Here is a 26258-nt window from a genome sequence, read left to right on the forward strand (position 1 = left end):
TCAGCCACAGAGGCCGGACAGCCTTCAGGACAGTTTCAGGCCCGCACGGCAGAAGGAGTGAGCGTGTGGCCCCAGTGGCCCCAAGGGCAGCAGGCCCATCATCGATCTGGCTCTGGAGAGCAGCACGTGCAGCCCCCTCCACAGCAGCCCAGCCAGCCCGAAGTCTTCCAGGTGAGGGGGTAGAGGAGGGGGTCAGGGAGGGCAGTTAGGCAAGAAAGAAGGAGGCTTAGCTGGTGGGGGAAGGTGGATGCTTGGAGGAGTGTCATAATTCTGAAAGATGGCCAGTGGATACTGTGTCACCCTTGACTCACTCGGCCAACCACCTGTTTACTAAGCATCATAGGAGGAGAAAGGGGAAGGCTCTGGGCTCCTAGTAGGAGGAAGCCAGTGTCTGTCTTTGGGCTGTTGAGGACATATGTCACCCAACAGAAGCAGATAAAAGCATGCTGACAAGCCCACCACCAATAATAACGACGTAGAGGTCTGCACAGAGGTGCCGGGAGAGCGGGCAGAGTGAACCAGGTGGCATCGGGCAGGAGAAGGCTCTGTGGCGCAAAGCTTGTCAGAAAAAAGGGCTGTAGTTAGACAGGAAGGGATGGGTTCAAAGCTACTTCAAATTTGTATAGAACAGAACAGAACAATGCTGTGGGGAAGGCATATCATTTTTTCTTCCTCTTCTGTTCACCGAATAAGAAGAAAATAAAATTAGAACAGGAGGGACTGGAATAGGGAATTGGGGGCCAAGGAAGCTCAGGAGGACAAAAAGCATTTATGTGAGGCCTACTGATGCTTACACTACTACAGTGGAAGATTACCTGATGAAAAAGAGGGTAATTTTAATTTAATTTAATTTTAATACCAGTTTTATTCTTTTTTCTCATTAGGAGATGCTGTCAATGTTGGGAGACCAGGGTAACACCTATAACAATGAAGAATTTCCTGACTTAGCCATTTTCCCTTCTTTTTCAGAATAGAACTGTTGGGGTGAGGATTAGGGGGTGGGGGAGAGAAATCACTTTTTGTTTTTAAAAAAACAAATCTTTCTGTAAACAGAATAAAGATACTCTCCCTTCCCCTCCCTCACCCCCAAAATCCACCTCATGCCCCCTTTATTCCCTATCTCCACTCACTTCCCTTCCCCCGACTCCCGGTAGAATGGTCAGAATCAATGAAATGGATCATCAAGGCTCTTGGGAACTTTGAAGATTGAGGCCAGAAGGATTAGGGGAATCTCTTCCCTTTTTCTCCTGACCAGAGCTTTGTGCAGAGATGAACTTAGAACGTTCCAGGCTGGAAGACCCTACACAGAGACCTCCAAGTCCAGCTGCAGAATGTTTGATAATCACCTTGGATGCAGAGACATTTTTTGGACAAACTCTGAATTGGACCAGGGAAGGGGTGGGAAAAGGAGAAGTGTCTCTATGTAGGAGGCCCAAGAAAGACCAGGCACATGGCTTTAGGAATGGATACAGGTAGTTTCTACAGCGTGTGAGTAATTCCTCTAGAAAGAACCTTGTGAGAGAGAGAGAGAGAAAGTGTCTGTGTGTCTGTGTCTCTTTCTTGTGTGGCAGAGGAATTACAAACTGGTCCCTGACTCTGCCTGCCTGGGTGGGTGGTGGATGGTGTCTGGGTGTGAGTGGGTGGGGTATGTGTGTTTCCAAACAAGTCCTAAAGTGTTACTTCCAGGTATTTTCTGCTCCATATTGCAGCCAAAGTGTATTTAGATTAACTTCTTTGCTGTGTTCACATCTATGCCCAGCCAGTGTGAGCAGTTGTGTAGGAGTGTTTTGTGTGGCACCTTCTCATTGAACATTGTTAGTGACAGAACGGGGTCATTCTCACTGTTAGTGGTGCTCCTCCTTTGGAGAGAACTTCAAGACATTATGGAAAGTGGGCTCAGGTGCTAAACTTTTTAAAGAAACCCTAGACTCGTGGCCACAAATACTATGTGCATTTTCTGTCAGAATTATACACTGTGTAAGCACTGTTGAGAAGATAACCTCTTGGAAACTCAACTTCTTGGTTTGTCAGTCCCAGTAACAGGCCCTTATCCATACTGGACTGTTCGCCGAAGTACCAACTTCAGCTCAAAAATAAGTTTTTTTTCCCAATTCCAATGCTCTAGCCAGATCTAAACGCAAAAAAGAATGACATTTTTCCTTGTTACTAGCACACAGATGGAACACGAGTCTATAATGCTACACTTTGTTTTCCTCCTAGTCTTGCGAGTCAAATTGGGTCTCTTAAAATTTTTTGCTGGAGGTAGGAAGTGTCAAGTGGGTATAAATATAGTAATACTATATGGCAGATGGGCAGGAACCCATGTCAAACAGGGCTTCTTACCAATTAATGTAGCCATCTGATTGAGGATATGGCCTACTATTATGCCTTTTGAGTTTTATGTCACAAACAGTGAAGTGACATCAGTGGTTTGTTTTTTTCCTGTTGGCTCAGGCCGGTTTTTAATTATAAGACTGAGTTAAGGGCAAGATGGTTTTAATGTAGTTATAGGTGTCTTGAAAAAAGAGATGACCTTGGGGAGGCTGGGGAGGGAATGTCATATTGACTTGGCCTCTCTTCTCCCCTTCTCTTCACCCTGGTACCAGATAGCAAAAGGACAGGGAGAAGGAGATATTTTATTTTTTAAAAATCTATGTGCACACACACACACACACACACACACACACACAGAGCATACATACATTATATATATATATATAATATATATTTATATCACAATTTAAGAAGCCAAAAAGTTGAGTTTCCATTTGAATCTGTCTTTTGATAATCAATTATTTTTAAATGTGATTAGGACTATAATATTGTACAGTTATTCTAGGGGTGTTGGGGGGGGAAACTCTGGGGATTTTGTCCATATTTTTCCTTCAGGGTTTTATTTTCAATTGTGTTTTTTTTTCTGGTTGGCCATTCTTTGTTACTTGGCACCAGTGTCAAATCTCATGGTGGCTCATATGATGTCATTATGTAGCAGAGATTTTAAAGCAAAGATATTTTTTTCCTTTTTAAAAACCCTTGTGTTGTTTAGTCTTGATTGTGACCATACTATACTTTCCCAAGTTTCTTGCTTCCTGCTTCCTGCCAAGATGTGTGGAGACAGAAAGACACAAATATGCCGTGTAACACAAAATATAGATTAACCCTATCTAAAAACATACATCCTGAGACACCAAAGAAACACACTATGCCTTAAATGAAATACTAACATAATCTATATTTAAAAAAAAAATCATGGCAGATCATTCATCTGCTTTTTTATTGGCCTTTTGATCTTGTTATCTTCCAGGGGCAGCAGGGGAGGAGAGAAGAGGAAAATGTGCCTTTATATATAGCAAATAATTCCATGGAGAATGGGAGAGTTCTAGGTCCTCTGTCCCCAAATTTTCTGATGAAAAGAAAGTATTGGGAGATAGGCTACTTATGGTTGTTGTGATTTCTTTCTGGAACTGTCGAATAGACTTTGAATTGCTGGTGAATCTAGGGGTAGAATCCAGCTGTCTTGGGGAAGAGAAATCAAATGTATTTTTCTTTCTTGCTGGAATCATCCTTTTTCCTTCTCCCATGTCATCTGTTTATGGGGGAGGGAGGTGTGGGTCTGAGGCAGACTCTTGTGATCTGTCACATGCTGGAGAGGGTGGGGGAATAGTCTGGAAGGGCTCATATGACTGGTATATAATAATCATCAGACGATATTCATTTCTATTATCCTGTACTTTAAAAAAAAAAGAAAGAAAGAAAAGGGAAATCCCTTCTATCTGCCCCTTCCCTATGGCCTCATTAGTGCTTCTGGAATTGATGTGTGTGTGGTCATTATTGGGAATGCTATTTCTGATTCAATTACTTTATAACTGACTGCCTCCTAGGTAATGGATCATTTCCTTTCTTTGAAAAAAAAAGTTCCTTTTTATGGCAAAGATACTATCTTGACTGGGGTCAGAGATAGAGACATAATGACCTGGTGAATAACTTATAAGAAGCAGGAAATTTGGTTACATTCTGACATGATAAAATTATTGAATTTTGGATTTTTAAGAGAACCTAACAACGTGGATTGAAGTCTGGCCTTGGAACCAGGAAGATTATAGGGGTTCACCTTCTGTTTTATTAACTAGGTACACAGCTTTTCAAAGCCTTATCATTCAACATTATATATATGCTATCATTTGGTCATTAACCATTTAAATGCCTATTTTGTACTAAGTACTGTGCTAACTTGGGGTTACAAAAAGGCTAAGGCCAATTCTTACTCTTGAGCTCCCTTCTAATGGGGCACATATAAGTATACCCATAGCTGTGTACACACGTTTGCGTGCTTTTATTTGTGAAAATGTACTATATGCATGTGTACGCACACATACATACACATACAGGATATATATGCATAAACATATCTAGACACAGACACCCAGTAGTCAGGAGAACCTGAAGAGAGCAGAGTTAAGCAGCCAAAAAGGAGGAAAAAGAGACAAACTTTTTTAGGTGGATTTATTCAATCATTTCAATTATGTTGACTTTGTGACCCCATCCTCGTGTTTTCTTGAAGTGGTTTGCCATTTCCTGCTCCAGCTCATTTAACAGATGAAAATCTGTTTAGGCAATTAGGTTTAAGTGACTTGCCCAGGATCATATAGCTAGTAAATGTTTGACGCTACATTTTAACTCAGGAAGAAGAATCTATCTGGTACTATATCCACTTCACCACTCTCGCTATCCTTTTTAAGTAGATGTAATGGAGAAGAAATAACTGAAGTTAGAGAAGAGCTTAGAATCAAATACCTTATAAATTTATTTTGTCTAACCACCTTATTTTGCCCTTACACACACACACACACACACACACACACACACACACACACACACACACACACACACACACAGAAACACCCAGAAAAGTGAAATTATGTAAGGACAAACTGCTAGTTAGAGAGAGGCAGGTCTAGAACTCCATTCTGAATGGTATTTTTCCCAGTTATATTCATTTCCTTCAAGGTCCAGAAGATGATGTGTTGAAGCATAGGTGGGGTGGGAGGTTGGCTTTATTCAGGTATATTAGCTTTTCCTTGGAGACTTGGAAAAAAAATAGATTTGAAGAAGAAAACGATATATTTAAGGATGGGAGAGGTAGAATGGCCTCTAAACTAGGAGTGAAGGGTCATCTGCTGTTAATTTCAGTATTGGAAGACATTGCTAATCTTACAGACTGGAAGAAACATTGCTCTGTGTGCAGTGTGTGCTTTAAAGGAGACGATCCTCCAGATAATGGGGTGAGTGGGTGTGTTTGAAAATTGAGTTCTTTGGAGCTAGGGAGGCCAAACTCGTTCCCCACAGCCTGTATCCCTCTCAGCAGAAGACAGGCAGAGAAGACAAAACTTGGGAGAATCATGTGTTGAAGCTGAATAGTCCAGCTTCCAAGACGTGTTTTCTGTGTGCCACAGTCATGTGAAACTTAACACTCAGCGACTTTGGTTCCCTGTCGATATGCAAATCCATTCTCTTGCCCTTCTCCCTTTTGGTTTCCTTCCAAGGGGTTTCCCATCCCCCATCTCGCCCTCCTCCCGCCTGCCGCTTCCAGCCTGACAGTCCAGATTTTCCAGCCAACTGCTGGAGCTGACTTCCTCAAACTTTTTGGAATAAAACTAGCATCCATAATCATCCACTCAGTTCCACACACGCCCGTGCCTTCCTCCCCAGACTAGAGAACAGACCGTCATCAGGTAAAGCTGTGCTTGTACCCCTACCTCACTCCTTACGCCTTTCATCTTTATCTGGTGGCTTCTTTCTTTAGGGAAAGTCGGGATAGTACAGTATGGATGCGTGGCTTCCGGGGATCGTTTTGTTGCCACATAGATGTTTCTTGCCTGGAAATTTGCAGTGTGTCCTATAGTGGCCTCTGTCCTATAATAGTAATGAGAGTAAAGGATTTAGGGTTCCTTTTTCTGCCACTCCCACCCGCTCCAAGGCGCTGCTTGTAATTTTCAATTGGATAGGGAATAGGGATTAAGAGATTTTAGAGCTTGGTACACAAATAGGGGAAGCCTTATACAGGAATACGGAGGTGGAGGGGAGAAGTGTTAAAGCCATCTCATCTAAGATTTCTGGGCTTTCAGCATTGCAATTAACATTTGATATGGCTGGGCTTGTATAGAGGGGACTCTCAAGACTGGTCCTTAGTACTACAGGTACAGTAAGGTGAAAAGTGTTGAAGAAATGGACAAAAATGGCTCTAAGTAGCCTAAGCTTACTCAAATTTGTTAGTACACAGGATCGGGAAGCCAAGTGGCATATTACACTGTATCAGTGCTACTGTGGTGGAGATGATAAGCTATGGCAGAAGAAAGATTAGTGTGAACCTTTGAGGGACTGGGTCCTTGACCTTCAGGGACTGCCTGATTTCCAGCTTATGTTTGATTCTCTTGGGATGTAGCAACAGGGCTTCCCGATAGTAGAAAAGAGGGAAATCTTTATGACCACAGCAGCTGGTTAGTATTAGAGCAATTTCCTGAGAAAGGAGGAAGAGAAACAGCAGCAGTAGATTTGGGAGGTGGAGAGGGTTTTGGAGGTTGGAGCTTTGTCTGGGAAAGGCAGATAGAAGTAAGAGAATGAGAAGGAGAGAAAGTAAAATAGACTGAGGCAGGGAGGAAAATCCTTTCAGTGAGCAAGTTGCCACTCAGCAGTCCATTATCTATCTAAGAACTTAGGGTTCCTTCGAAAGAAAAGTAGGTTAGAATCACTGATCAGAACAAAATCTCTACCTGGTGTCTATTCGAATTCTACTCTGATCATTCTCTTTTCCTTATCATCTCCTCCAGGCTTCGTGGGCACATTGTGGAGAGAGAGGGAGGAGAAATTATTCAGATCATTTTTACCTTTCCCTTCCATATAGTAGAGCTAGAAATGTTCGTATTCATGATAAGTATCCTAAACCATGTCCAAGTCAAACAGCACAAAGTGAGTGTTCAGTTGAAAAGAATGGATGTGTATGGGAGGAGGAGCAGACAGACACTTTGAAACACTCCTCAGCTTACCATCTGGTAGCTTATTTTAATGAATTTTTTTTTTTTTTAACGGCACTAAACTGCTGAAGAATCACAGATGTTAACAGTGCCCTCTAAATTCACTTGTACTCAATTTTTATGCATTGATACAAAGATCTAATTGTTCTGCCCTCGATAGTCTTGACATATGTATTTGTTAATGTTTCTCTATTGTGTGCTTTTGGGTGATATTTCACCAGAATAAACTATACAGGGAAGAGTCAAGGAACCAAACAAAAGTAATGTGTTTCTCCGATGTTTAGATTTCATCCAGAGTTAGGTTCTTACCTCTTTGGTCATAAACCATTCTCACTACTCTTTCTCCCTTCTCAACATGATGGTTTTCTCTCTTATCCCTGGCCTGGAATTTGAAAGCAGCTTTCTTACATATTCCTTGCAAACCCAAAATCTGGACAGTATTCCTTCCCTCAGGATGTGGGAGTTAAGCATCCTGCTGCTGTTGCTGCCATCAGTGGTGAGTTCTGCTCATCACCCAGAAGAAATGTTAGATACACAGTGGAAGCTGTGGAAGCAATCCTATGGAAAAGAATATAACAGCAAGGTGTGTGGGGATCTACAGGGAGGTATGGGTTGTGCCAGTGGGAAGTATTTGAGGGGTCAAAAACTTCTACCTTATAGCATTCTTTTCACTACTAGGCCTCCTTTAGTAGAAATTTTCCACTTTAGGCAAACCTACTCACTCTGTTCTTCACTCATACTTCACCCTCTCTGACCTCCAAGCTATCTTCAACTCTCCTTTCTAACTTTTCCAAATTGCTTTCTTCCAAAAAATTTCCCAGAATAATTCAACCCAGTTCTTGCAGTCTCTTGGTTGATATCATCTTGGGACTTAAGACTTAATATGACTGTAATATTTTGTATTTATATACTAATTTACAAGTAGTCTTCACATTTTTTTCTCATACATATTTAGTTTACCCATGTTGTCCGAGTATCTGATGTCTTATCTTCTGAATATGTGATAGCATTTTAAGATTATCCTTAGTGGAACATACAAGAGATGTTCAATCAGCATCATTACTATCTCTGCTCTGCTTAGGTGGATGAGATCTCTCGACGTCTGATTTGGGAAAAGAATCTAAAATACATTTCTACCCACAATCTGGAATTTTCTCTTGGTCTTCACACATTTGAGCTGGCCATGAACCATTTGGGTGACATGGTAAGTCTGTCTCATCCCTTAGTTTCTTCTTCCTGATGTAAAGGGTTAAGTCTCAATCTAGCAACAAGTGCCAGCTTATCCTAAGATTGTATTCCATTTTTTAAAAAAGTATATCTTTTGGAATTTTTGTTGCACATCAAGTTACTGTGAAATATATTTCCTTTCCTTCATTGAACCTTATGTTGTAATTCAAGAAAAAAAAGTTTAACATAACTGACAACTATGTCTATCATAAGGATGTGCCTGCTTCCTGTACCCATAGCACCTCATCTTTTTACTAAAAGCAGAGGGATATGTGTTAAATTTTCTGTTCTCTGAATTGAAGATTGTTCAGTATAATTAATTTGAAATCAGTGTTGTTTTCATTTACGTTGTAAATGTTGGATATAATCATTTTTTTTATTCTACTTTCTATGTTCTACATCGTTTCTTAAGTCTCTCCATGTTTCTCTGAATTCCTCATATTCATGATTTATTGTGGTGCAATATTCATATGAACTTATGCCATTGCTTAATCAACAGGCACCCACTTTGTTTCCAGGTTTTTGCCACCACAAAAAGTGCTGCTGTCAATGTTTTGTTTTGCATCAGCAATGAATTTCTAGGTTTGTCTTTAAATTTTCTACTTTCTCAAACACTGCTATTTATCAGCTTCTCTTAAGAAGCACTTTTTTTCAAATCTGGCCTCAGACACTTAATATTTCCTGGCTGTGAGACCCTGGGCAAGTCACTTAACCCCAATTACCTCAGCAAAAAAAAAAAAAGAAGAAGAAGCAGCAGCAGCAGCACCTTTTTTGCCCATCTCAGACCAGTTACTTGGAGTCACTTTGGAGTCAGGAAAAAAATTCGAATACCCCAAATTTCAGGTAAAAGTTTTTAAAAACAGACAAAACAGTTTATTTAGAACTTAGGTTCAATGTGCTTAGTTCTTCTAGAATCCCTACCAAATCCGTGCCAATTTTTATACTTCTTTACTTTTTAAAAGTCTGGTGGACAGTCTGGGTTTCCCTCCTCTTTCCTTCTAAATTTTATAGTTTGGAGGTTTGCCCATCTATCTCTTTATGCTTAAATACTTATATTTAACAAACACTTTTTAAGTTTGAAACTCTATGGTAGGTGCTGGAAGAAACTTAAAGTTTAACTGGGATATCATCATCCTTGCCTTCTTAGAGCTTACTATTATTTGGGGAAATTCATGTGTAAAAAAGACGTAAGATCATAATGAAAAGACCTCTGAGTCTAGGGTCAAAATGGCTCATTGCTTATCTCCTTTGTCAGCATTGGCAAGCCACTTTTACTCTCTGGGACTCAGTTTCCTCCTGTGTGAAAGGAGAGGATTGAGTTAAATAAGATCCTTCCCCAGCTTATATGACTATGATCATATGATTTGTTCACAAATAATTATAATGTAGGATAAATCCAAAAAGTTGTAAACATAGTGTTAGGGAAGGATAAAGGGCATTATAATTAGGTTATATGGGTTCTGAATCCTGCTGAGGTATTACAATTTTAGAAATGTTTTATGCCTATTGGCCAATTTTTAACTTTACATTTCTCAACTTCCCTTTTCTCCCTTAACAATTTTCAAATAAGCATTTACATTATATTGGAGAAGGCATCAAAGAATATGAACAAATTGTCTCACAAGAATTGCAAACTATTAAGAAACATATGCAAGACTTGTCCCAATCATAAAAAACAAGAGAACTGCAAATCAAAACAACTCTGAGATTTCACTTCCCATCCAACATATTGGACAAAAGATGGAAATAGTCAATATTGGAGGGGCTAAAGAAAGACAGACTCACTAATACCCTATTGGAGCAATTGTGAATTGGTCCAGCCATTTTGGAAAACAATTTGAAATTATTCTAAAAATGATTAAATTCTTCACACTCCTAGATTTTGAGGCAAATATACCAAGAAAGGTGCCTACATACTAAAATAGTCATGGCAGCACTTTTGTGACAGCAAAAAACTGGAAATAAAATAGGTGCCCCTTGATTGGAAATAGCTCAACAAGTTGTGATACATGAATATAGGTAGACCACTATGGTCTGTAAGAAACAGAAATATATTGAGTTTATTTATATTATTATCTATTACATGAATATGTTGAATATGAAGCATTTAGAGAAATGTACAAAGACTTACATGAACTGATGCAGAATGAAACAAGTAACACCAGGAAAATATTAGATACACTTATCATAACACTGCAAACAAAGAATAATAAAAGGAAACTGAACAGTATTTTATTATAATGACCCAGCTTATCCTGGAAGGAGAGGTGAAAAAACATACTTTCCTTCATTAGGAGGACTTTATTACAGAGTCTGGGGAATCTCAAGACAATCTTTAAATCCTAGGATGTCCACAGAAATGAAGAGTAGAATCATCAGAACCTACTCTTTTCCCAAGTCTTGTCCAAATAAAAATCTTTTTTTACTGATTTTATTACATGCCTCAATGTTCCACATTTCACATTCTTCAGGTTATTTTCTTTTCCATCATCTCATATTCAATCTTTGCCAAATCCTTTCAATATTACCTCTACAGTATCTTTCTCATCTGTCCCTTTCCCACTATGTCTAGACTAGTTTGAGAACTTCCTAACAAAGTCTTTTGTCTCTGTTTTTAATTCTTTGCAAACCATTCTCCATACCACTCCCTGAATAATGTGATTTATGCACACATCTGGTCATGTTAATCCTTGGCTCAAAAACATTTCCATTAGTATGAAATATTGCACAAACTGTCTGACACAATGTATTGGTTATCTTTGCTGAAATTTTTTCTCCTTTTTAAAAAAATTACTGTTACAAAAGATGGCTCCTGGGTCAGGGATAGGGAAAAGGATATATATGGAAATGAAAGTGATATAAAAACCAAAGGCAATTAACAAACATTCTTTTAAAATGTGGGTGATCTATTTAAAGGAAATCTGCAATGAACCCTTTTATAAAGCAAACAACAAACTTCTGAATTTCGTTTGTTTTGAATCAGATTTTTGCATAGGTTTTCTTAACGGGGAACACATCAATAATTATAATTTAATATCATGATAGCAGGAATTATAATTAAAGTCCATTAAGGTTCTACTCTGATACCTTATTAGGGAAGAAGTAACCCTGAATTTTCTAAGTCTATGCCAATGGTGGAATAGCTTTTTAGGCTTTCTACTAGGGGGAAGAGTCAACAGGGATAGCTCTAGAGATGGATTACTTGTCTTCTTAGCTAAGTTTGGCAAAGTTCATTACTAAGTTGACCCCAAGGATAGTGAAATATTTTTGCCACAACAATTCTCAAAAGACTATTATGTTATGGTGGGTTTGTAATTTGCATTAGTAAAAGGAATACCCACATCAGTAAAACTAAAGATCTTTGAAATTTTTAATATATAGTAAGAGAGAAGGTGTTTTTCTTTTATTTTTATCTGTATAAGCATATACCTTCCCCTTCCCTCCCATACCCAGGAGACTTAAGTAAAAAGCCATTTTCCCAGGGGAAACAGAAATAGAAGCTGGGACTTTCTTCTACTGCCTCTAGTTACACTGCTTTTCCCTGTTTTCCATCCCCATTTCCTACACACATACAGTAGTGGATATAGTCAGATATAGGATTTAAAGTTATATTGCCAAACCCTTGCCAACAGAAAGATCCAGGTCATAAGCCAGACTTTAAAAAGGCAACAGAATTAAAAAAGGAAAAGACATGACCCAGAATCCTAGGGATCAGGAAGGGTACACAGAGGAAGTGTGGTGTTGGGATGAGTAGGAATACAGCGGATAAAGAAAGGGAGAGGCAATTCTAGTCGTGGGTAGTGTGAGCAAAGGAATGGAGGCAGGAAAGTACAAAGATTGGTATATACTGGGAATAGTGAGCAGCCTTGTTTGGTTTGGAAGGAGTAACAGGAATCAATAATGGGAAAGGAACATGCTGCCATATTTCTGTTAGAGAGCATGAACTATATTCAGCAGGCAATAGAACTCCACTGAAAAGATTTTTGAGCCAAGGACTAACATCACCAGATGTCTGCATAAATTACATTACTACAGGAGTGGTGTGAAGAATGGTTTGTAAAGAATTAAGGTCAGAGACAGAAGAGTTTGTTAGGAAGTTCTCAAACTAGTCTAGGCATAGTGTAGGGACTGGAGGGAAGGGGACAGATGAGAAAGATATTGTAAAGGTATAATTGAAAGGATTTGCAAAGATTGAATATGAGAGATGATGGAGAAGAAAATAACATGAAGATCACTAATGTGGAACATCAAGATTGATGTAATAAAGTTGTAGACAAAGAAGATTTTTATTTGGCTGGGACTCCAGAAGAAAGTAGATTCTGATAATTCTACTCTTCATTTCTGTGGAACTCCTGGGATTTAAAGATTGTCTTGAGACTCCCCAGTGTGCAAAAAGGGATCTCTAATCTGTCACCTTGCATAATTCACAATCTTTGAAATCACTTTCTTCCCCCTTTTTGTTGTTTTTTTCCTTTCATAATGCTGATTTTTTTCAACCATTTCTCTGTGTTTCAGACTAGTGAGGAAGTAGTACAGAAAATGACTGGACTGAAGATGCCCCTGTCCCGCTCCCAGAACAATGATACCCTCTATATTCCTGACTGGGAAGGCAGAACCCCTGATTCTATTGACTACAGAAAAAAGGGATATGTCACTCCGGTCAAAAATCAGGTACCTTCCGTGCTTCCAGAATAATGTTTATGTGACTACTTCCATTTCTTGTTTCTATTTAATAGGATGGTGGAGGGGACTGCCAAGACAGGAGGCAGAAAAATGAGATTCAGAAGGAGAAATCCAACTATATTCCAGCTTCCTTTATATACTTGTCTCAGTATCACCTAAATCTAGCAACTGTGCATTCACTTAATCTCTTGTGCTCATCTTCTTGTAAAAATGATTACACTGCACATAGCTTCTACTCTTCTTTTTTAAAAGTCAAGCTTTTTAATTTTTTATTTTATTTTTTGCTTTTTAAAATATCTTTAACCAATTTTCAATAAAAACTACTTATGACTATAAACGCCAGTAGCAACTTAGCAACAACTACCATTTTAATGTTTTCTATCTTATCATCTACTTTCTGTTTGTGTAAATTTTAAAATGAAAACTTATATCATATCTCTCTCTTATTGATATAAGAATTTAGCACTAAAAGTTTTCTTTGGCAACATTCCAGAGATTTTGATTTGTAGTACCTATATTGTCTCAGTTAATAAAATCTACTTTGTTCTCTTTCACTTAAGCATATTTACATTAAACTTTATTGATGTCATTTGTATATAACTTTTACTTCTGAATATATCCCTCTGTCTTTTCTACTTCTTGTGATGAAGAAAGGAAACAGAAAAAACCCAATTCAGTAAAACTAATCAATAAATCTGCCAAATTTGAAAGGATAGGCAGTTAGTGCACACTTATATGCAAAAAAGAGGTCTATTTTCTCATATTTTTTCCCTTGAGGTCATGCTTGGTTAAATTTAATTACACAAGCAATATGCAAATAAAAAGTAGAAAAATAAGTACAATAACTGAGATTAACGGTGAACCATAAGAAAACAGATAGATAGCACAATGGATAGAATGCCCAACTTGGAGTCAGGAAAACTCGTCTTCCTGAGTTCAAATCTGGCTTCAGATACTAGCTGTGTGATCCAGGGATGGTCACTTCACTCTGTTTGACTCAGTTTCCTCATCTGTAAAATAAGCTGGAGAAAGAAGTGGCAAACTACTCCAATATCTTTACCATGAAAACCCCAAATGGGATCATGAAAAGCTGGGCATGATTGAATTAACTGAATAACAACAAGCAAACCATACCAAACTTTGAGGAGTTATACAAATGCTAATTATCATCATCCTCACCACCAGAATGCTATACAGATATTATTCACTTCGCTTAAAAAAAAAAACAACAGAATGGGTAAAATTTCAGTAGGCACAAAGAGGGCAGAAAAGGCAAAAGCACAAAAGCCAGAACACTGTGAATTATTATTGAGCCTTATATTGATGTCCATACTATCACTTAGGTTTACTTCCCCTGCATTTGAATTTTCATTTTCTTCCTTGCTATTGGCTCCTTCTCATTTGGCCATAAAAATGCTCAAATTTCTCCACTCTTAAAAAGCTTTCTATTGGTCCATTTACTCTGTCTCATCTATTTCTTTCTCTTAATTTCTAAACTTTTAAAAGCTATCTTCACCTAATATATCTAAGTTGTAAGAACTATAATGCCTTCATTATTAATTAATGAATTCTAATTGCCAAATTTGATTTTTTTTTCTATCTTCATTTTCCTTGTAGCTTCTATACTATTGATTACTGTTCCCACAGGATATTGTCTTTTCCCTCAACTTCACAGGCATTACATGTCCATAGCTCTCCCCTTTCTAGGGGCTACTTCTTCACCTCCTTTCTGATTCCCTTATTATGGGCATTTCCAAGGGCTGTTTTTGGTTCTCTTCTTTTTTTCTATTATCTTTCAGCAATCTGGCTCATTCCCATGGCTTCTACTACCATCTTTATGAAAATGATTAGAGCTGGAAGGAAACTTAAAGATTACCTAGTCCAGCCTTATCATTTTCAGGTGAAGAAATTCAAATCAATAATGAAAATAATTTGTCCAAGGCTTCCCAGGTAGGACATAGTCCAACACTCATTTTTCTATGCTGTATTTCCTCACCTGCAACTGGTAGGTAGGGTAAAAAGTGCTTCACCCCTGTCAAAGAAAGCCGCATAGGTTTCAAACTGGAAGAAATTTTGATTATCTGTTTCATGGGATTCATCTTACAAATGAGGAACCTGAGGCCCAGTGAAGAGAAGCGATTTGATTAGACCAATACAAGTCATAACTAAGAAGCTGGGACTTGACCTCAGAACTTCTGCGTAAATCCAGTGTCTTTTCCATGAAATGGTGCTCCTAGGCCTTCTCTTTGCCCTGAGAGAGCATGAGAAGCTGCCATTGCCTACCTTCATTATTATAGGTGTGGCAGTAGACGACACTGAGAACTTCCATAGCAGAAAGCTCATGTTCCTTGTAGCCAAAGATAAGGTTGCTCCATTAGACATTTCCCTCCTACATCAGTGTTTTTAGTTCATTAAACTCTGAACTGTATAAGAGCTGGGACTGTTTGTTTTTTGTCTTTCTTTGTATTGTCAGTACACATTGCTAAGTTCAGAGTTCAATGGACTAAACTACTAGTAGTCCTGGTTTCTTATCTGTAATGCCTCTGAAATTGAGAGAAAAGAGAATATCCTGTGGGAAAGTGGGCAATAGTATAGAATCAGGGGTCCTCAAACTTTTTAAATAGGGGGCCAGTTCACTGTTGGAGAGCCGGACTATAGTAAAAACAAAAACTTTGTTTTGTGGGCCTTTAAATAAACTTCATAGCCCTGGGTGAGGAGGATAAACGTCCTCAGCTGCTGCATCTGGCCCATGGGCTGTTGTTTGAGAACCCCAGGGAAGCTACAAGGAAACTCAAGGAGAATGAAGAAAAAAAAAGAAAAGACAACCAAATTGGCAATTAAAATTAATTAATAATGAAGATATTACAGATAATAACAATTTAGAGGTATTAGGTAGAGATAACTTCTAAAAGTTTAGAAATAAAGAGAAAGGAAGCTGTACTTATCCACAAGACATCTTTACTTCTCCGATCAAGATCATTATCATCCTTTGAGTTTGTTGCCGATGACACCACTGTTTGTCTCTGGGGATACCACTATTTGGTCCTTACTTTTCAAATTTGAGATTATCCTCCCTTTCCTTTCTCTTTTATCCAGTCAGCTACAAGGTCCTCTTAATTCCATTTATGTTCCAAGGATGGATGCTATCTCCTCTCTTCTGTTTTTACTCTGAACATTTTATCATAGGCCATCATTACCACCGACTTGGATTCTTATTATTGACTTCTTTCACATCCACCCACTTTTATTCCCCTCTGTTAATCCCTTCTTGGTGGCCCAGCTGGAATCACTGGTGTTTTTAAAAAACATGTACACAAATACACATATACATATATACATACATGTGTATGTAGATGTTCACAAACACAATCTCTGGTGATCATAGCTTACCAAACAAAGCCTCAAGTTTTCTGGAGGACACTCAAGACTTTCTGCAGCCTGGCGTTAACCTACTTTTCTTTTCGTATGTGCTCTCTTCAGTATTCCACCCATACTGGACAACTTTGTCCCTGAATACACATTTTAATTTCATGCCTCTGTGCTTTTGCTTGTTTGATTGTTCCCAATTCCTGGAATTTCTTCCCTTTGTTCTTTGACTTCTTATCCCCTCCTTAAAACCCAATTCAAATGCTATCTATTCTAGGAAACTTTTCCTAATCCTGTTGCTTCTTAATGACTTTTTTTCCTTAGACATTTCATAACATTTTGTTTTTTCACTCTCTAATGTATTTCTTGTAATTTTTTTGTGGTTGTTTAGTCATTTCAGTCATGTCTGATTCTTCATGACCCCATTTGGGGTTTTCTTGGCTGAGATCCTGGAATTGTTGCCATTTTCTTCTCCAAGTCATTTTATAAAGAAAGAAACTGAGGCAGGCAGGTTAAATGACTTGCCCAGGATCACACATAAGTGTCTGAAGCCAGATTTCAGGACTCTGAACCTGACTCTGGGCCAGACACTCTCTTCAGTGCAACATCTTTCTTGTAATATCAAGTATTATAATTGTGTATATTTATACCTTATCTGACGATATCACCTTAAAGACTAGGCCCATGTCTCATTTAACTTTGCATTTCTTCTATTATAAACATAGTGCTCTACATATGGTAGATGTTTAGAAATATATAATCATATTTATATTATACATAATTATGCTGTTATATAATATTATGATATAAGTTACTTATAATATATTTTATTCATATATATATTTATATTTTTAACATTGGGTATCTTTCTCTCAAATAGATTGGAAGTAGACTGATTAAGCTACCATTCTTCTCTTTCCTTATTGTTTAGGAGATTATCCAAGGCAGGAATCATTAAATATGTCAGTTCTATCAAATTGGAAACTCTTTAAGGATAAAGATACGGATTCCATTGAGTTGGGAAATTTCCGTGGATTGGGAATACGTAGATAGGAATCTTTCCTTCTCTTGCCTCTGGATCAACTTTTATTCCTTAGGACATTTGGGCAGGAGTTTAGTCATTTCTTAGTTATATGTAGTAGTAAAGGTGAAATCCAATTTCTGTTGAAACATTTCATGATCTTCATCCTACCCCTGATATCCCAGCAGATTTTTACTTTTTTAGCTAATTTTGTTTTAATGGATATTAAAATTGGTTTTCATTCTCTGGGAGTATACCAGGTACATATTGGTGGGAGAAAACAGAATGTGCTAGGTAATGTGACAAGGAGCACTAGAAGTCAGGAGACTTTAGTTCTAGATTTGACTTTGCCAATGGTTAGCTACATGACCTTGGGCAAGTCTTTATATGTATAAAATGAAAGATTTCTAAATGATCCTTAATGGTCCCTCAAGATTTATCATCCTATAATTCTAAGCTAAACTGGGTTTTAATAGTTGATGTACATAAGAGTTTTTCAGTAGATCATCTTTTGCTACATGGATCCCTGAATTGTGACTACATATGAGAAACATCATTGAAAGAGAAAACTACTAAATCAGTACAAAAATATATATATAATTACTTTATAAGAAGAAACTGGAAACAAATGTCCAACCATTGGAAAATTGTAATACACTAGTGTAACAGAATATTATTGTATTGTTACAGTAATAAGAGAAAGTCAATGAAATATAGAAAGCGTTGAAGGAATATAGAGCTTAGGAAACAGAATTAATACAGTAAAGAAACTATATCAAAAAATAACAAAACAAAAGAATTTGGAAGTGGACATAGTAAAGAAACTATTTGTTAAAATGTGTACTTTTCTCTCTTTTAAAATGCTGACTGATTCTCTGAATATTTCCCCCTCATCATCCCAGGGTCAGTGTGGCTCGTGTTGGGCCTTCAGTTCTGTGGGTGCCTTGGAAGGCCAACTCAAGAAGAAGACTGGTAAACTCCTCAACCTGAGTCCCCAGAACCTTGTGGACTGTGTGTCCAAAAATGATGGCTGTGGTGGGGGTTATATGACCAATGCCTTCCAGTATGTACAGGAGAACAGGGGCATTGACTCTGAAGATGCTTACCCTTATGTTGGACAGGTGAGCTGTCCTGCTAGACACAGACAACTTTGTTTTCTCTCCAATCACTACCTTCATATTTCTAATGCAGTCTCTTTTGTCCTAGAACTATTGCTTTGAGCTTGCTTCCCTTTCATCCTGCTTTTGAAATGGGACCATATCTCTAAAGCAGACAAGAGGGAAAATGCTACTCTGCTAAGCAACTCAGTGAAGCTTCCAGATCTTAAAACTACAACTTTCCTCTCTTGCTACTTGTCCCTAGAAAATTTTATAAAGTGTGTATGTATGTATGTATGTATGTATGTATGTATGTATGTATATAGCTAATAAGTGTTAAATGTCTGAGACTGGATTTGAACTCAGGTCCTCCTAACTTTAGAGCCAGTACTCCATCTACTGTGCCTTCTAATTGCCCCCTCAAGTGCATATTCTTTTTTTTTATTAAAGCTTTTTATTTTCAAAACATATGCATAGATAATTTTCAATATTCATCCTTGCAAAACCTTGTATTCCAAAGATTTTTCCCTCCCTTTCCCAATCTGTTCCCTTAGACAGCAAATAATCCAGGATATGTTAAACATGTGCAGTTCTTCTACACATATTTCCACAATTATCATGCTGCACAAAAAAAATCAAATCAAAAAAGAAAAAAATGAGAAAGAAAACAAAAATGCAAGCAAAGAACAATTTAAAAAAGGTGAAAATTCTATATTGTGATCCACACTCAGTCTCCACAGTCCTCTCTCTGGGTGCAGATGGATCTCTCCTTCACAAGACCATTGAAAATGGCTTGAATCACCTCGCTGATTCAAAGAGCCAGGTCCATTAGAATTGATTATTGTATAATCTTGCTGTTGCTGTGTACAATATTCTCCTGGTTCTACTCTCAAGTGCATATTTTTAAGAAAATATCTGTGACTGTCTTAGAGGAGCATATTTGGAATTTTCTAAAAGAATCCAAACCTTCTTTATATATTTTGTTTTTTTGCCACTTTTTTTTGGCATACTAGGCATTAAAGCTTTTAGAAAATTAAATCAATTATTATAAAGTAATTTGCAGCTACAAACTAATAATTTAAAAAAGGTGATTCTTGATTTATTGTTGCTTTAAACAACATAAATTAACTCCTATACTCCCATAAAGCATTTCATTGGGCAGATCCTTACTAGGGAGAGGAATTGGACTCTTTATTGTAAATTCGAGTTTGGGAGAGCCTTGGCCATTTTGATCCTCAGTTTTCCATTAATAAAATGAAGGAATTGGAGTAGATGACTCCTAAAGTCCTTTATAGTTCTATTAATATTTAACTCTCTGATACTAGGATATTTTATCCTGTAGCGATAAAGAGCATAAATATATACGAAGATACATAGTAGCTTCTAGAATGGTAGTCAGAAGGCAAAAAGTGTTGAGATTACACAATTTGTGCTTGTTTTGGGAGAATCCTGTATAAAAGTAGAATTAGTCAGCATATCTTCCTTTTTTTTTTTCTTTTTAGTTAACATTTCTTAGGAACTTCCTGTGTGGCTTGCACTATGTCAAGAATTAGGCAAAAAAAAAAAAAAAAGATAAAACATGGTTCCTCCCTTCAAGAAGTTCAACTTCTAATGGAAAGACAATATACAAAAAAATTGTATATATAACATATATAAAGCCTAAATGGAAAGTAATCCCAGAAGAAATACTCTAGCCTGGGAAAAGCCTTTCATAAAAGGTAGAATTTAAGATGAGGTTCAAGAAAGCCCAGAGGTAGAGGAGGATTAATGAAAAGGAATAGTCTTAGAAAATGGAGTGCCACGTGTGAGGAACAGCAGAAAGGACAGTATTGTTGGATCATAAGAGTATTTGGAGAGTTGTAAAAACAAAAAATCGCATTAGGTCGGGGCGAAGGGAAGGGGAAAAATAATGACGTAATAAGAACAGTGCTTTAGAAAAATTATTTTGACAGTTAAGGAAAAAATGAACTGGAATGGGAAAAGATTGAGTGCTGACAGAGCAACCTGGCTATTATATTATGGTAGTCCAAGTGTGAAGTGCCTGCACCAGGATAATGGCTATTTAAGTAGGGAAAAGTAGAATGGAGAAAAGACACATTGTGAGTGCAGAAATGACAAGATTTGGAACAAGACTGGGATAAGTAGATGAGAAAGAAATTAAAGATGATACTAAAGTTGCAAGCCTGGGTGAGTAGAAGAATGGTGATGATATCCTTGACAATAATATTGAAATTGGGAAGTGGGGAGGCTAGGAGGAGGGAAAATGACAAGTTTTATTTTTGACATGTTGATTTTGGCATGTGTATAAGACATCTAGGTCAAGATGTCCAATAGGTAGTTAGATGAGAATGGAGCTTGGAAAGAATATAAGAGCTAGATACATAGATCTGAGAGTCATCTATGTAGAAATGATGATTAAATCCATGGGAGCAGATGAGGTCTGCATGTGAGATAATATACAAGTGGAAAAGAAAAGGGTCCAGGACAGAGCCTTGGAGGAAACCTGAAGTTAATGGGCATAACCTAAGAGAAGAATCAACAAAGGGAACTGAGGATTGGAGATGACATGTGACATGACAACCTAGAGTAGAGACTTTATCCATCCAGAAAAGGGTAATTAACAGCGTCCAAGACTGGAAAGAAATCAAGAAGGATGAAGATTGAGAAAAGAATTGGATTTCAAAATTAAGAAATCACTTAGATCACTTAGAGTAGTTTTAGTTGAATAATGTACTTGGAAGCTAGATTTCAGAGGGTTAAATTGAGTAAGGGAAAAGAAAGTGAAGTCACTGAGTATAGATAGCTTTTTCAAGAATTTTCTTTGATATGCCCAAAGGGCTACAAAATTGTACATTCTCTTTAATCCATCAGTGTCACTACTGGGTCTGTATCCCAAAGACAGTATAAAAGAAGAAAAAGGATCTACATGTGTAAAAATGTTAGTAGCAGCTCTTTTTGTGATGGCAAGAAATTGGAAATTGTATGAATGCCTATCAGTTGGAGAATGGCTAAGCAAGTTATGTTATAGTAATATAATGGAATGTTGTTGTTTCGTAAGAAATGATGAGCAGGCTGATTTCAGAAAAGTCTGGAAAGACTTACATGAGCTGATGCTAAGTGAAGTGAACAATATCAAGGGAACATTGTACACATGCAGTGGCAAAATTATGTGATGACCAACTATGATAGAGTAGTTCTTCTCAGCAATGCACTGATCCAAGACCATTCCAATAGACTTGGGATGGAAATTGCCATCTGCATCCAGAGAGAGAACCATGACTGAATGTGGATCGAAGCATAACATTTTCATATTTTTGTTTGTTTGTTTTCCTAATTTTTTTTTCCTTTTTGGTCTGATTCTTATAAGAATATATATTCTTTTTTTTTCTATCTTTTCTTATATACATATATTTTTCTATAATTTGGTATGATTTTCTTTAACATATAAGAATATATTTTAAAAACTATTATCAGATTGCTTGCTGTCTTAGGGAGGAGGGAGGTGTAAAAGAAGGAGGAAGAAAAATCTTATAAAAATGAATGTTGAAAACGACCTTTACATGTATTTGGAAAAATAAGATACTAATGAGAAAAAAAAAAAGAATTTTAATGGAACAAAAGAGGATGAATCTAGGATGATAGCAAACAGGAATAGTCAGTTCAAGTAGTATGGGTCATAAGCAGAGGAAAATATAAAATGTCAAAAGATTAGAATCAGATAAAGGAATTTTGGAGTTCAAGAACATGAAACTAGAACATCTGTGAGTGATGGTGAGATCAAAAGTATGATCATCGTTCTGTGGCTAAGATGGAGTGGAGGAATAGGTTATAGGAATTAAATAGTTCCAAGTAACTGGGAAGTAGGATGTTTAAGAGAGTATCCATATGTGCCAAAGCCTCCTCATATGAGAGCAGAAGTTTGGATGGAGAGTGAAAAGGGGGGGGGGGGGGGGAAGAGAGAGAGAGAGAAAGAGAGAGAGAGAGTGTGTGTGTGTGTGTGTGTGTGTGTGTGTGTGCGTGCGTGCGTGTGTGTGTGTGTGTGTGTGAGTGTGTGAAAGTCTCCTGGAGCTTGGTGGGGTAATAACTATCATAATCTTGATTGAGTAATAAATTTAGGTTGAATGCACTTCACAATGGGAGAGACTGTTGAGTGATGGCAATAGAACAAGACTTGGGATGGTGGAGGGGAGCAAGCCCCTCCCATGACCAATAATTGGGATGGTATGTAAAGGGCAACCTGTGGTAGAAAGGGTGGTCAGTGATAATGTTTCAAGAGACTGCTGAAATATCTTCATTCGGAGGCTTGTAGAATGTCAGCATTAAAAGAGACCTCAAATAATTAAGTACAAACTCCAACAAGAAAGTCCTTTGATCAGATAATACTGAATTGCACAGAGCACCCTTATCTTCAGAAATTTTCATCTCCCCCCCTTCCCACCTCCATTCCTGTTATGGGATTAAACCTGGAAGATAAATTATCACTTTCTCAGTTGTCAGTAGAACATATTTTTTGCACATAGTTGTAGGAAGTGTTTGACAGTGACCTAAGACTCAGGAAGTCCTTCTTGATGACCTAGTGCCAGAGGGATATTCTTGTCTTTTAGGTTAAGATCACCCTATTTTTCTTAAGCCAGAGACACAGAAATACATCCTCTCTTCAAATCCACACAAAAGCAAATTCTGGGATAGTTTTAGCCCCCAGCTCCCCTTATCTTTTTAACAGTCTTCTCATCCTCTCTCTCCCTGGTTTCTCAGGATGAAAGTTGCATGTACAACCCTACTGGCAAGGCAGCAAAATGCCGGGGATACAGAGAGATCCCAGAAGGGAGTGAGAAGGCCTTGAAGAGGGCAGTGGCCAGAGTGGGACCCGTTGCTGTTGCAATTGATGCAAGCCTGTCCTCTTTCCAGTTCTATAGCAAAGGTAAGATGTTGAGGAGTGGACACAGGACTTTGGTGGCTCTCCCAGCTGGGCAGACTTGTGTTCCACTCTGGCAAGGACTAAAGACCTGTAGGACTTGGCTCACACTTCTGGCTTCTGAATTTACCTGAGAGAGAGCTTGCTGGAAAGGTTGACTGAAAAATTCTGTGATCAAGTCATAGGATGGAGAAACTTCACGGAGTTGCCCCTCAAGTTGGGAAATCCCACAGAGATATTCCTGGCGGGGAGATCCTGGAGAGGAATGCTACTCTCACCTCTGGGTGGGATCAGGGCCCCTCCAGCCTCAGGGAGCAGAGACAGAATGTTCCCCAAATGGCCAAGAATCCTAACCTGCAAAAAGTTGTTCCCTAGGTGTGTATTATGATGAAAACTGCAACGGTGATAATCTCAACCATGCAGTGCTGGCTGTGGGATATGGGATTCAAAGGGGCACCAAACACTGGATCATCAAAAACAGGTAAAGGTTGGAAGGGGTCCCCAACATCAAGCTCACTCTTTCCTTCAGTTCCTTTTTTCCCCTGTACTAAGGAAGTTGGCAGACTGTTGCGCTCCCTGAGGAGCATCTAAAAGCTTGGTCTGCGTTCCAATAGCACCCTACTTGTTCATTCATTCACTTGTGTCAACTTAAGTCCCCAGTTCAGAGGTACTGGAGCAGTCTGCCATTTCCTTCTCCAGCTCGTTTGACAGAGGAGGAAACTGAGGCAGAGTTCAGTGACTTGCCCAGAGTGTCTGAGGCTGGATTTGAACTCAAGAAGATGAGTCCTCCTGTCTCCAAGCTTAGCACTCGATGCACTATGGCATTCCCTGGTGCCTGCTACTGCTGGAATACATTAGGCTAAAGGGAGAGTGTAGGGTCATCGACATCTCCATGTCCTGAGATTTCTGCCTTCACCTCTGAATTTATCTTAAAACTTATTTGATGGCATCTTTTGTGCTGCTTTTTTCAGGGTGCGTTTTGTTGTATCTGCCCCTGGAGTCAGAATAATTATAACTTGGGAATTATCTCATACTTAGGAATGGAAATAATTGCAATCAAACCATATGGAACTAAAAAATGCAGCTGGATGGCTCAGTGGTTAGAGTTGGACCAGGAGTCAGGGAGGCCTGAGTTCAAATTCTGCCTCCCACATTCAGCAAGTCATTTATTCTGTCTTGCCTCCATTTCTTTAACTGTAAAATAGGGTAGTAGCACCTACCTTTCAAGGTTGTTGGTCAGATATAATGAGATCTTTATAAAGTGTTTTGCAAACCTTAAAGCTCTATATAAATTCCACCTATAAGCTACTTGAAAGTACGTTACTAAGGCTGTAATAGGCCTCTGTAGGAGAGTTAGGGAGAGCAGTGGAGCGAGCGCTGGGCCTGGAGTCAGGAAGACTCATCTTTCTGAGTTTAGATATGGCCTCAGACACTTCTTAGCTGTGTGATCCAGGGCAAGTCACGCAACCTTGTTTGCCTCGGTTTCTCCATTTGTCAAATGAGCTGGAGAAGGCAGTGGCAAAGTATTTCAGTGTCTCTGCCACGAAAACCCCACATGGGTCCCATGGAGAATCAGATGTGGCTGAAAGACTGAACCATCACGGGCCTCCCTACTCTGTGCTCATTTCCATCTGGGACCTCCTTTTCTTTCTTTCTTTCTTTCTTCTTTTTTTTTTTTTTGGGGGGGGGGGGGGTTGTAGTTCCTACTATTGCTGTTTTCCCAAGACTATAATTCTCCTCAGAAATGGAATTCACGTTTATTCTCTCTTAGTTTAGTTCCCAGCTTTTGGAACCCTTCTTCACTAGGGGTAGGCCTGTAAAAGGATGAGCAGCTTTATCCAGCTGCCCAGGGTGGGAAACCAGTCCTTTGTGCAGTTCTGTAGGAGAGGAGGGAGCAGCCGGGGCTGGAGCCTCCTAATGTTATGAGGGTGTGCTTGTTATCCCAGCCAGTTGTTCATCCCTGCATTAGATGCTATAACAGCCAACTAGAGCTCAAAGCTCTGTGCCAAGATTTAGAACTGATGTATGAGATGGGGAAGGCCTGTTAGCTGAAGGAGACGCCCCCTAGAAATGCGCAGGGAGCCAGTGCTCCTTTCGGCAGGTGAGAGCCCCAGGCGGCTACACTGGCCCTAGAGCCAAGTTGGTAAAACTGTTTTCTGTCACTTCTGCAGCTGGGGAGAGGAGTGGGGCAACAAAGGCTACATCCTGATGGCCCGGAACAAGAAGAACGCCTGTGGCATTGCCAACCTGGCCAGCTTCCCCAAGATGTGAGCCTGGCCTTTGGACTTTGTTTGACTCTTCCTTTCCACCTCCCTCCGTTCTTACAAGGCTGCAGATGCACTTTGGAAAGGAGCTGGCCGCTCTCTCTTGGAGCAAACCCAGGGGTTTGTAGACGGTTCACTTACAGCTTACCCTTCAGTATGACCAAGTGCCCTTCGGATGTCCTTCTCCTCTTTTCCCCAGCCCCTGCCTCTACTCGGTTTCCTTAGAAATTTCAGGGTCAAGAGTGAGGTACAAGGGCTAGCTCCAAAATGCACACACAGGGCCGTGGCCTGGGAAGTGGACGCCGGGTCGTAAGTGGGCAGGCTGTCCTGGTGCTGCTGCTGTGTCCATGGGAGGAGAGCTTCCAAACAGAGCAGACTCCCATCTGGCCAGAAGTCGGCCCTTTTTGTTCTGCCTCAAGGCAGGGATGCAGACAGTGACATGAAATCCTGTCTGTCCAGCTGTCAGGGTTCCTTCCATCAAGTTTTGTGAGTCTCCATAATCTCTTCTTTGTCCTCAAAAGTGAGAGGTGCCTGTTTTCCATCTCATTTCATGAAACTATGATTTTCTTATTTTGTAGTAAGTTTAGATTATACCAGAAATATGTATTTTTTCCTCTCTGCTTAAATGTTTTGAAATAAACTGAGTATTAATCA

The 26258-nt window shown here is 38.9% G+C and overlaps 2 protein-coding genes across 8 annotated transcripts in view; both read left to right on the forward strand.

The window, feature by feature from the left end:
- Positions 1-3030, forward strand: part of ARNT (aryl hydrocarbon receptor nuclear translocator) — a 53401-nt gene extending 50371 nt beyond the window's left edge. For all 4 annotated transcript variants that reach the window (XM_051992730.1, XM_051992731.1, XM_051992732.1 and 1 more), the window contains 2 exons: positions 5-171; positions 885-3030. In XM_051992730.1, coding sequence (XP_051848690.1) covers positions 5-171; positions 885-974 — 257 coding nt within the window. In that variant the 3' untranslated portion in view covers positions 975-3030. The remainder of the gene's footprint in view (positions 1-4; positions 172-884) is intronic.
- Positions 3031-5041: 2011 nt separating this feature from the next.
- CTSK (cathepsin K) lies at positions 5042-26258 on the forward strand. Of its 4 annotated transcripts, none has more exons than XM_051992747.1 (8): positions 5042-5732; positions 7431-7614; positions 8113-8235; positions 12774-12929; positions 18231-18449; positions 23181-23346; positions 23716-23821; positions 25512-26258. In XM_051992747.1, exons 2-8 carry the CDS (start codon positions 7486-7488, stop codon positions 25609-25611), a joined length of 999 nt encoding a protein of 332 aa, XP_051848707.1. In that variant the 5' UTR covers positions 5042-5732; positions 7431-7485; the 3' UTR covers positions 25612-26258. The 4 variants fall into 4 exon arrangements, with proteins under 4 accessions (XP_051848707.1, XP_051848709.1, XP_051848705.1 ...); XM_051992749.1 differs by having other exon boundaries at positions 7470-7614; XM_051992748.1 differs by having other exon boundaries at positions 5044-5732; positions 7485-7614.

Source organism: Antechinus flavipes, chromosome 4, assembly GCF_016432865.1.
Source record: "Antechinus flavipes isolate AdamAnt ecotype Samford, QLD, Australia chromosome 4, AdamAnt_v2, whole genome shotgun sequence".
Lineage (NCBI taxonomy): Eukaryota > Metazoa > Chordata > Mammalia > Dasyuromorphia > Dasyuridae > Antechinus > Antechinus flavipes.

Bases quoted from the DNA above. Each gene is read 5' to 3' on its own strand.
- CTSK (XM_051992745.1), top strand. From the start codon at position 7,387: ATGATGGTTTTCTCTCTTATCCCTGGCCTGGAATTTGAAAGCAGCTTT. The intron at 18,450-23,180 runs GTGAGCTGTCCT...CTGGTTTCTCAG, and splicing joins CTTACCCTTATGTTGGACAG to GATGAAAGTTGCATGTACAA. The intron at 23,347-23,715 runs GTAAGATGTTGA...GTTGTTCCCTAG, and splicing joins TTTCCAGTTCTATAGCAAAG to GTGTGTATTATGATGAAAAC.